Source organism: Sarcophilus harrisii, chromosome 5 (assembly GCF_902635505.1).
Source record: "Sarcophilus harrisii chromosome 5, mSarHar1.11, whole genome shotgun sequence".
In the NCBI taxonomy this organism is placed as follows: Eukaryota; Metazoa; Chordata; class Mammalia; order Dasyuromorphia; family Dasyuridae; genus Sarcophilus; species Sarcophilus harrisii.
In genome coordinates, this window is record NC_045430.1 from 88,601,179 (window position 1) to 88,613,251 (window position 12,073).

At 42.4% G+C, this 12,073-nt stretch overlaps 1 protein-coding gene across 9 annotated transcripts in view; it reads left to right on the forward strand.

The window, feature by feature from the left end:
* The window catches only part of LOC100935419 (cyclic AMP-dependent transcription factor ATF-7), an 86,784-nt gene extending 74,817 nt beyond the window's left edge, over positions 1-11,967 (forward strand). For 6 of the 9 annotated variants that reach the window (XM_031937752.1, XM_031937755.1, XM_031937753.1 and 3 more), the window contains 4 exons: positions 324-476; positions 5,192-5,389; positions 6,075-6,183; positions 9,465-11,967. In XM_031937752.1, the coding sequence (XP_031793612.1) occupies positions 324-476; positions 5,192-5,389; positions 6,075-6,183; positions 9,465-9,685 (681 nt within the window). In that variant the 3' untranslated portion in view covers positions 9,686-11,967. Of the gene's footprint in view, positions 1-323; positions 477-5,191; positions 5,390-6,074; positions 6,184-7,472; positions 8,397-9,464 lie in introns of those variants that run through there. The other 3 variants (XM_031937754.1, XM_031937760.1, XM_031937758.1) reach the window with 2 other exon arrangements.
* The last annotated feature ends 106 nt before the right edge of the window (positions 11,968-12,073 follow it).

Below are 12,073 nucleotides of genomic sequence, written 5' to 3' on the forward strand. Positions count from 1 at the left end.
CAGTTCCAGAGTAACAGATGGAGGATGGGCAGACCATAGAGGGGGGAGGGGAAGAACTGGAGATTGGCCATGTGATAAACAGATATATGCCCAGGGTCTGGCCAGGTTCCACAGAAGAGCTTTTGGCCGAACTGAATAACTCTCTAACCCTATAACTGTGCCCAGGATGACAGCCAAGAACTGGGGGATCCAGGTGTGTGTGTTCTAACAGAGATTTGAGAAAATGGGTTTGGAAGCACTACCTTTCCAAAAGGCATTGTTCACTCAAAAGTCTATTACTTCTACATACCATACTATTATTTCTTTCTCATCTTACTTTGCAGAGACTAAAAGCCACTCTGACCCATCAAGTCTCTTCCATCAATGGTGGTTGTGGAATGGTGGTGGGCACTGCCAGCACCATGGTGACCGCTCGCCCAGAACAGAGCCAGATACTCACTCAGCACCCTGATGCCCCATCCCCTGCTCAGCCACAGGTCAGCTGGGCTCTAGCCCTGAAGAGCACTGGGGTGGGGGACAGAATGCCCATTCTACACTTGTCTTTCAAAGAACAAAAACTTGAAGGGAACCAGAGTCTGAACTTTCTGCATATTTTCTTTTCACTTCTCTTTTGAGGTGTAACCTTGACTTTTATGAGTACCTGGGAATAACTGACATACTTTTCTATGCTTGCCATCTAGACTGCTCCTCAAAAGCTTGGGTGCTACTGCTGTTATGTGCTGTTGTATCAATTTTGTAATCAATAGTCTAGGAAATCCAAGAATATCCTTAGCTTTCTCTTGATGTTGAAAGGAGGCTCAGTTTTCATTAGTCTGTCAGATAAATGGCAGCCTTTCTCATGTTACATGCTTTGCCTCTTCCCTTTTTTCCTCCTATTTCCCAGTTCGCCACCTGTTGGGTCAGTTATCACCACATGTCCAAACACTGAAAGGCCATATGCTGTCCTTCTGCCCGGCCACCATAAAACTGCAGAGAGAAAAACCTGGGCTTGAGCTCTCCTGTGAACTAAACTTCCCTACCTTCCAATGGCATCCATTGGTGCTAGTCTCTCTGGAGAGAAAAAAAACAAGCCATCCTTTGAAAATGCTGACACATGTCAATCAAACTTGATAGTTTTCTTTTGCTGTGCATTGATTTGTCTTAGTCGATCTCTTCTTCCAACCCTAATAGAGGTGTCAAGCTCCTTTTAAGAAAATAAGGATGCTATTAGCATTGTCTCTATTAGAATGCAAAACAACAAAAGTGTGTGTGTGTGTGTGTGTGTGTGTGTGTGTGTGTGTGTGTGTGTGTGTAAGCAAATATTGAGGGGAGGCTGAAATCTCAAAGAGAATTTGCTGTGATACAGGACCCACCTGCCAGTGGCTGCTGGAGGTCTAACTCAGACATGTAGAATGGATCTCTTCATGTGAAAGGATGATGGTGACACAAGGAGACTGAGAGGCCGTTGCTGTTCTCTGACCTCCCTCCTCTTTCCTCTTGTCTCCAGTTTATTTCATTCCCAATTCACAAGGAACATTAGTTTAGTAAAGTTAGTAAAGGCTGCTTTGCAACTCCTTCAAGTGTTCTGATTCACAGCTGTGGAGGCTCTTGCAGAATTGACCTGCCCCTTCACTTAGGCATGGTCCTTAACAAGAATTACTATAAATTTATTGACAACCAATAATAATATTTACATGACTCCTTAAGATTTGTAAAGCATCTTATTTGAGTTTGACAACAGCCTTGGGAAGTAAGGAATACATGTAGTACTTCCCTACTTTACAAATGAAAAGAGAGAGAGAGAGACAGAGACAGACAGACAGACACAAAGAAATTAAGTAGTTTATCTTGTTCATATCACTGGTAATTATGTGATACAGACTCCAATCTCTCCCCATTTCAAGGCCATTAGCCCTTCCACTATACCAGATTGTCCCTCAAGAAGAATTCTGGAAGAATTCTGGCAAGAGAAGCAATGACTAGAAAGATTCCTCCTTCCCAACTCTTTTAAGTGTTGGATTCCTCCTTTACTTTTGGATCCTTTTCTTTGTTTAGAAATAGTAAGATGAACTAGATCAGCTGTTTTAAGACTTTTGGTATATAGGGGTATATCTTTTTTTTCTCTTGCAGATTGAAATTCTTATGAAAATTAATGTGTATTCCACAAGTACATACTGAAAGGCAGCTAACTGATAGATTTCAGTTCAGCACCCTTATGCACAGTGGACTCTTATGAGAATTTGAAGATAAAACAATAAATAATGCTGATTCTCTGCTCAAAGAACTTACAGAGAGACCTTATATATTCCACAGATATAATTGCAGAGAAGAATTTGAGCATGAATGTACAAAGTGCTAAGAGTTTATAGAGTAGGAACACAAACTCCAACTGAGAGAATGAGTCAAGACTATGAGAAGAAGGTAGCATTTGAACTGGACTTTAAGGAACAGGCAGATTTTGAACAGGTGGAGATGAAGTGAGGCATTCCAGGAACTGGGACTCATGCAAACAGAGGCAGAGGCAGATATCAGCAGGAATCAGTTTGGTAAGCATGGTTTGGCCCATGCCTGGCAAACAAAATGGAAGTGCTGGCAGATGAGGCTAGTGTGGGTCAGAGCCAAGTCATGGAAGGTTTTTAATACCACACTAGGGAAATTTCATTTGATTGACTGAAGAGTATGGAAGAGAACTTTTTTTTTTTTTTTTAACAGTGCAGTGACACAATCAGAATTATAAATAAGAAAAATTGCTTTGGCAGTAGGGGGTGGGTGGGATGGATAAGAAGTCAAAAATGGACAAGTTTGCTAACTCAAAGACATACTGATAGAAGCAGAGAAACCAAGGAAAGGGAGGGGTGAGACTGAAACAAGAAAGGGGGGTGGGGGGGAATGTTGGGAAGGAGGAGAGACAAAGAGACTAGAAGAATGCCTGAAGAGGAAGCAATGAAGGAAAGAATTAAGTAGACAAGGAGATATAAAGACTCTGAGAGGAAAGCATCACTCGACTGAGGATTGGGCTTGTTTGGTAAGCCAGAAGGTAAAACTAGGAGCAGTGGGGAGAAGTTGCAGAAAAGCATGGGAGTGGTAATGAGGGACCATGCTAATGTGGCAGTAGTAAAAGAGTAAATCAGGGAAGGGATCTCATTGGGAGAACTTCTTGGATATGCAAGGTGAGAAAAGCCTAACTCATGAGATTGTTAACTTTCCTGGTAAAGTAGTTAGCTTGGCAGAGTGAGTAGAGTCCTAGACTTTGAGTTAAGATCATTTGGTTGAGGTTAATGTCTAATGTTCAGTTAGGTAAGTCATTTAACTTCTCTGAACCTCTATTTCCCTCTGTAAAATAGAGATAATACCTGTAGTACCCACCTCATAAGGTTGTCGGGAAACTCAAATAAGATAATATATGGAAAATGTTTTACAAACTTTAAAGAATTGTGTAAAAGTCAGCTGTTCTTTTGATGATGGTGGGATGGTGATATGAGGTATTATATGCAAATTATCTTGCAAATCTATAAGCACCTAATAAATGTTAGCTACTATGATTAGAGAAGAATTGGGAAGGAATGGGATCAAGAGAACAAGTAAGCTACCTCATCTTCTTTATGATATTAACAAGAAGAATTATGGATAATAGACCAAACATGGACATTTGAAGTAAGGAGAGAAAACAACCACATAGCGCCCAAATTTCCCAGTGAGGTTGAAGGTAAGATCTTTGGCCAGGCGGAGGGATTGAAGTGAACCTGGAAAGGCCAGAACAATGTTTAGGGAACATGTGGTGAAAAGCTAATCACCTGTGGACAGGAAGCATTGGGATGAGAAGGCAAGGTAGATGATGGAGGTGACAATAAAGGTTAGAGATAATCAGAACAGGAAAGATAGAAGGACAAGGAAGAAGAGGTTAAGTCTTTAAAAGGTAGGTTGTGGTACATTGTTAAAATCCCTTACTATGCAGTCAAGAGAACAAAGTTAGGAAAATAAATCTGTAATACAAGATTTAGAGAGGATGGTATTTTCAAGACTATTGTGTAACATAGTTAAAATCCATAAGATTACATGATGATTGTAGAGTTCATCTAGAACAGCACATAAGAGGAACTGAGATCTAGAGTGGCTAAGTGACTGGCCCACAATCAAGTGACGGAACCAAGATCCTAAATGAAGTCCTAGTTTACTACGCCATTGATTCCTCTCAAAAAAGAACAAAACATGTGAAGTCTAAAGGGATTTGGGGACTGACTAAAGAGCATGTTTGGGATGGAAAGGGGCCACTGAAGAAGAAGATATCAAAGACTGGAAACAGGGAGGCTATTGATTTATTTGAGTAGAGGCCTAGTAAAAATAAAGGGAGATGGGATCAATAGCATAGTTGAAGGAGTTAGTCTTTTGTATATACATAAGAGAGGAGAACAGGGAAGGGAAGTAAAGGCATAGAGCAACTTGAGGTGAAAGAGGTAAGTCAATCCTCAATTATTTTTAAGTACCTACTAGATGCCATATACTGGGGTAGATGCTAGGTAAACATAACTAAAAAATCAGATGACATCAATAACAAAGGAGGTGAAGAAAAGGTTAGAATAGCCCTTTTAGGAAAAATATAAGAGATTTACTAAAGGATTATTATTTATCCTTGAGATGACTTGAAATAACCCTGAAATAATCTGAGATGATTATTGTATACCAATTGAAGTTATTCTAAGATTGAGGATTTTGCAACAGATAATCAATAATTGATAACCATTATAAAGAATAGGCCAGATTATACTCTTTAGAGAAGTGTTTATTTGTCGTTAATCCCAGTCTTTGATTTCTCTAATTCCTTTTGTATGTTTCACATACCCCTTTGTTCCCCAAAAAGTGTTGGTGTTATGCTTTTCCTACATAGAAGTTGCATGACTCTTTTCTTCTTTCATTTCATTTTATATTAGAATCTCTGTTTCTAACTCCTTTCCTTACTACATTGTAAGTTCCTTGAGGACATAGACCGTGTCTTATTTACCTTTTATGTTCTCAATACCTAGTCGGGTACTTTTCATGGAAAAAAATTTTAAGTACCAACTTAACCAGCAAGTCTCTCACCTTATGAAAAAAGCCCTTTACTATTAGGGAAGGAATGATCTGAGACATTTTTACCAGGATCTTTTTTTTTTTTGGAAAAACATCAGAAAGGGCCAACTTCTTTTTCAGCAGCATGTCTCTTCTTGGGCAACAGGTCTCCCCAGCTCAGCCCACCCCTAGCACTGGGGGTCGGAGGCGACGCACAGTAGATGAGGATCCTGATGAGCGACGACAGCGTTTCCTTGAACGCAATCGTGCAGCAGCCTCTCGGTGCCGGCAGAAGCGCAAACTCTGGGTGTCCTCCCTGGAGAAAAAGGCAGAGGAACTCACATCCCAGAATATCCAACTGAGTGTGAGTGTGCTCAGATAATAATTGAGTCTGGAAACTAGGAAATCGAGTTAGGGGAATATTGTGCAGAGGATAATAATTTATTCCATGAGTAGAGAATAAATGATTTAAAATACAGCTAGAGAGATTTACAGCATATGCTAGGCCACAAGTTGGGTGATATGTTCTTTGCTGTTAGTAAAAATTTCCTCCACACTAACCTGTGGGTTTACAACAGTTTGATCTGTATAAGGAACCAGATTAGATGGAGTCATTAAACCAGCAAAATATGATTTTTTTCATTTTGTAATCAGTAGCATCTTAGCTGTAAATATAGAGCAAAAAAGTTTTCTTCCACCATATAATGAAAATTGCATTATTTTCGTTAGTCTCAGTGACCATTGCTAATGAAAGTGGTCTCTCTTGGTCACTGCTAATTTTTCACATTCTTTAGTTATATTTTTTATCCCCAAAACTACTGAGTGTTACCATAAGCTTATTTTTCCTTCAGATTTACTGTGAGAACCTGGGTTGCCGAAAGACATTACTGGCTTTATAAAGTTTTTCCCATTAAAGGAGAAATGTGCCTTCCACAGGTGTATTTCCCTGGGTTCATTTGCACAGCAACTCCTACTCCCAATGTTCATAATCCCCAAAGTGCAGAGTTGGGGTTCTCTGTGATGTAATCTTTTCTTCCCTCTGCATCCAGAATGAAGTTACATTACTGCGCAATGAGGTAGCTCAGTTGAAACAGCTGCTGTTAGCACATAAAGATTGCCCTGTCACTGCACTACAAAAGAAGACCCAAGGGTACCTTGGTGAGTAGACAAGGCCTACAGCTTCCCCATGCAGAGGTCAGTAAATCATACATGCTAATTGTGGGAGGAAGGCCGGACAGACTGCTGAAGAAGGGGGAAAAACATTTAAAATTTCCCTTTGTAATCCCTATATACAGAAATAGGATCTGCATGAAAAAGACTTAGCATTCATTTGAATTTTACTTCTCTATAAGAATGAGACTTTCACTTACAACTGTGCTCTGGTGCCCGTAGGTTGTTTGAGGCTATGCCAGCAGCAAAATTGAGGCAGATCCCATCAACCTGGAAAGAGATTTAGGCCTGCCATCTAAGAAACTGCCCCTAGCTAGGTGTGGAGAAGCTCTTCCCTAGGTTGGCCACCGGGCATCTGGGAGAAGAAGGGGAGAGATAGAGAGTGAGGTGTAGTAGTTATGAAAAAGAACCCTCAAAAGTCTTGGTAGGGAAGCAGCGATCTCCATGAATGGATGGAGAGCCCAGCATCGGATCCTTACAAATGGAAAGGTAGAAGGAAATCCTGGAGAGGAGGTGTTCACGATCCTGATATGGTAACTCATAACTGAATTTGGGGATCACAGAATTAAGATTTATTATTAACAACTGTTTGATTTGTACACCTATTTTATATGCCTATATACCTGGGATGTGGTAAAAATTTCTCGGTCAGAAAGGGAGTTGCAAGGAGAACAAGTTTCAGAAGCCCTGGCTGTTGTAGACTGTTTGAGGGGTAGAGGAGAAGAAAGGCATATGTAGGACAGAAAGAAATCAGTCTGAGCTTTAAAATATGTATTGGATAACCAGAACTAAATTGAAGAAGCACAAATGAATACATGTTTACCTCACTTTATTCAACTTGATACATTCTGGAAAAGTTGAATAAAACTTTGATATGTTGAATTTTCTTTTCTGATTAACTTCCTTCGAATTTTTCAGATATATTATTCCCCCAGAAAATTACTAGCATCAAAGTATAATAAAAGTCTTTTTTGCTTTAAGTTTAACATTTTTTATTGTGAACTTAACTGTTAGCAACAGACAGACATTTCACAAGATCATGATCAAAAGTTAGATAGAAGCTCAGGCCAATCCAAACCCCTCTTTTTACAATTGAGGAAACTAAGGCCCAGCAAATTTAAATGATTTGTCCAGGGTACAAAAAATGAATCTGAATCTCCAGTATATATATTTTAGGTTTTTAAGTGTATCTTACTATTTAACAAGGTAATAAATTGCCCTGTTTGTCTATATCCCTTTCTGAACTTGTTTTTGTTTTCTTCTGTGTGCTTTTTCAGTTCCCTTGCTCTTTTCTGTCTTTTTTTCCCCTCTGTCACTGCCCACTAACTCATTCCTTCTCTAAATAAAAACGCTGTCATCTAACAAACATAGTTGAGCAAAACAGATCGGCATTGGCCAAGTCTGAAAATGGATAGCTGATTCTGCACATCTCCATCACTTCTCTGCCAAGAGGCTGAGAGACTTACTTCATCATTAGTCTCCTGAACTCCGGACTGCTCAGAACTTTGAAGAAGTTCAGAGCTGTTTTCTTTTCCTTTACTGTGTTTATTGTGTTTTTTGTGTCCTTCCTGGTTCTGTTTAATAAAACCAAGGAACAGTTTGCCTTTGTCACTGTACTGCCTTGATACTTGATACACAAACACTGTAAGAGCTATCCAACAGGCCATCCATATGACCTTACATAATATACCATCTTTTCAAATATACATCACAATTCCTATGGCATTGGCTATCACAATTATTTATCTGAATTCTCTGCCCACAAGAATCATGTTTAAGTCTTTTTTTTTTTTTTAAGTTTTATCAATTAACTTAAAATTTAATATTAAACTTCAACACAATCAACTATTTACATTGAAATTAATTGTAGCACACAAAACCTAACTTCTTGATCATTCCCTCCATCCCCATCAGGATTTTTTGTTTTTCCTCATTTATCTTTCCTCATTTGACTGGAATTACATGAAGAGGCAGTGCGGTTTAGTGGCCTTGGACCAGGAAGTTTACAATCTGGTCCTCCCACTGACCAGGAGATACTGGGCAAGTCATTTCACTTTTCATGGAAAGATTCAAAGTTGCAAAAGGTTTCAGCTTTTCTGGAAGAAAGAAGTTATAGGGCCAGGCTCCATCCCACAAGTATTGTTAGGATGGATTCCATTCTTTTGGTTTCGATTCCCCTCCACTCCCCCCCCCCCCCCCCCCCCCCCTTCCTGTTTGCAGCATTCCATAAAGGTCTTCCAAATTTCTTTGTATTCATACTCCCTCGTTGTTGGGCTTCAGAGTATATACAGCCTTTTGCACTTAACATAGAATCCTGCTTTGAAAATCCCTGGACAGGTGAGGGAAACTATGAATCATCTGTGCTTTATCCTAAAGCATAAAACGTTAACCCTGTAAGTAGAGGCCTCAAGTAGGTAAGCAGTGTTTAGCTTTAATGAATGACTAATTAATGAGAAGATCTTAAAAGACCTTTTCTTCTTGTTTGCCATGATGACTGGTTCTTGAGTAGGAGCTTCCTCTTTTTTCCCCCAAGCAAATACATAAACATCAACTTGTGGTCAAGTGATTTATCAGGTTTACCTTTGCTTAGGTGTACACTTGAGTGTTCAGAGAACATATGAAAGAAAGAGGTGGTCAGGGAACAAGCTCTATCTGGTCATCAAAAGTTTCCTGAAGAAGGTGTTTGTTTTAAATGCCTTTTGGGACTGGGGCATGTATAGAAGGAGTAGGTGTATCACAACTGGGGGTAACAGCAAACACATAGCCCTTTGATGAAACACTTTATTATCTCCTTTGAGCCCCATAGCAACCCTGGAAGGTAGATGTTATCCCCATTTTATAGATGAAAAAACTGAGGCAAACAGGATGAAGTGAGTTAGTCAAGGTCTCAGAACTCATAAGTGAACTCGGGTTTTCTTTGTTCCAGGCCCAGTGCACTCTCCATTCACTGGTCCAGCCAGCTGCCTGGTTGGTTGTAGAGATTAGATGAGCCTGACAAGAACAGAGCATCCTTGTTGGTTTATCTCTCATTTATGTTTTTCAACAGAGACCCAGTGGAGAAGTGAGGTTTAGATGTTAAGAATCACCCTCGGGCGGTAGGATATTTGTCTCTCCCTATTAGACTTTTCATTTTCTCTGGTGTCTTTGGGCAGACGGGAGAGGCTGGCCCTGTCTGTCTTCCAACTTCAGTCTCTGTCTCAGTCTTAGTCTCTGTGCTAACTTCAGTTCTTTTCTTCTCCCCTGCCCCCCACCCCCTCCTTTGCTCCCAGCAGAAAGCCCCAAGGAGAGCTCAGAACCAACGGGTTCCCCAGCTCCAGTGATCCAGCACAGCTCAGCAACAGCTGCTAGCAATGGCCTCAGCGTCCGCTCCGCCGCCGAAGCCGTTGCCACGTCAGTCCTCACTCAGATGGCCAGCCAAAGGACAGAACTGAACATGCCCATACAGTCGCATGTGATCATGACCCCACAGTCCCAGTCTGCGGGCAGATGATGCCTCCCCCAGCGGAGAGGTCCCTGGCCAGAACTCGCCCACCCAAAACCTGAGAGAGACATCATCCCTTCTCCTCCTACCTGCCTTGCACATGGGATGGCAGCAGGGAAATTGTGTTTTAAGTGAGTAAAGGACAGTTACGGAGCTATTCTGTTCATCTGCATGGGTCATACACATCTGGCCTATGTATTCTAAGGGACTTCTAGCCCCAAAGCATCCAGTCACTCCCCACCTAACACCCCAAGGTGGTTTCTCATCCTTTTGCAAAAAGTCTTCCTCAGTGGTGGAAATAACACCTCTTCAAGCCCCTTGTAGTGTTCACATGCCCATCTGTTTAACACTAACCTGTCTGCCACCAGATTGGGAGATTCCTTCTACCCACCCAGCTGTAGCAGTCACCCTTTCGAGCCTGAGCAGCATGCGGACGTCAGGCTGCCTGGAGAACAAGGGGAGGGCCCAACTGGAGCGCATTGTCCCATCTAGCTCCTTTCCTGGGCTCATGGTATCTCTGGACCAAGAGCCCAGCTTGGTCCCCCAAAACCACCAGCATCTTCCTTCTCCCATCACTACCAGTTCAAACATTTCTCTGTTAAGAATCTTGGGGTTGCCCAAGTGGGCTTTCCTTTTCATCTCCTCACTAAGCCCTGGCACCCTCATTTTGTGGCCTTAAATTGTTAAGTCTTACCTTGCAATGGGAAGGGAGAGGATTCCAGAGCTAATTTCTTGTTTCCCCCCCCATACTTCAGCTCTAATTGTTGGAACATGATGGAGCCATATATGTCTACAGAAGATGCAATTTAAAACTTTTTCCACAAAGTCCTTAAGATGTTAGCTTCTCTATCTTTTGCAGCAGCCAACTGGCCGATTTGCATGTGCCTGTCTGCATCTCTGCTGATTTCTCCCCCTCTCCCTTCATGTCCAAATGATTCTCTCTAACTCTCCTCCCATAAAAAGCAGCCCAGCTCCATGTTTACAGAAAGCTGTGTTTTCTAAATTGTTTCTCATCCTTCCCCATTTTTCAGCCTCACATATCCTCTGAAATACCCACCATACTTAGATTCTACCTTCTGACTGCATCACCATCTGCCCAGGCCAGCTTCCTCCCTGGTCATTGCCCAGCTGTGTCTGCCTTCCCTTCTCAGGGGCCCAGAGAAGCCGGGGCTGCTGTAGTTGCCTTGAGTACAGTACAGTGTTGTCCCAGGAGGGTACCGGCTGCTTAGGAAACCTCCTCCTTTCTCAGGTAGGGTTAGATTGAGAGAAGGAATCCCCTCCCTCTGAGCCTCTTGTGTGACTTATAGTCTTCCCTGCATTAACTATGCAATACTGCCTTGGGGCCAAAGGCAGCCCCTCGCTCCCCACGACAGCCCAGCAGCAGCCGCCTGCTGGCCTGGAACCCACTCACCTTGTCATCAAAAACAGCGGCCACAGAGAGCCAGGATGATACTTGACACTTTCTCCTCAGATAACACAAACCAGGCCTCCGTTCAGGGGCCACAATCTGCTCCTTTTTTGAACTCTCAGAAATTTTTCAGGCCCATATCCGAGAAAGCCAACCCGTAGTATGGAGAGGAAGAAGAGAAAAGCACCTTTTTCCCTTTCTCATGGTCCTGGGGCCAAGGATCCTACCAGGACAATGGCTGTGGGAGCCAGTGGCAACCTCGGGCTCCTCATCTCTCCTGACTCGGCCTTCAGCACAGCTCACCTGCACCGGCCCTTCAGCAAGGGCCTTTGAGGCCCTTTTTTCTACCTTGGGATTTTCTGTTTTGTTTTTCTTTCAGCTTAGCACTGACAGCCATGGCTGCCGGCTGCCTTTTATGGCTCCTAAGGAGCTCCATTGACCCTGTATGGCTACCCTTGAAAAATGTTTTTAAAATTGAAGATTTTACCAAAGAAGAGGGGGTAGCTTCTCTCCTATCTCCATTTTGGAAGTTTGGAGGTAGAACATTACTAGCCTTTCCCTCCCCCCAGGTTCATCCCCAAATTCTGGCATCTGTACTTTATTAGCTCAAGAAAAGCACATGCAGAGTAGGGAACACTGCGGCCCCTCACAGCCTCCTGGTTCTTTCTCCTTCTTACCCTTCTCCCAGAAACCACCCCAGAATTGGGGAATAGGGAGCAGGAGTGGCTGCTTACCCCAAAGCTTTCCCCTTAGCCTGTGGGAATTCATTTTGCCATCGCAACCGCTGTCATCATCTTAGCAAGAGGACCTGAGATCGCCTCAAGTTTCCATGACCGTCCAGGACAGGACCCCCACCCCAGACAGCTGTCTCACATAAGGACCACAGCACAACGGGTCACCAAAACTCATTCCTGGCACTTCAAAAACCATAAAGTGTGTGGAGCCCTGGACCTTCCTTGCCCCACAAGAGGAGGAGGAGAACCTGGAGA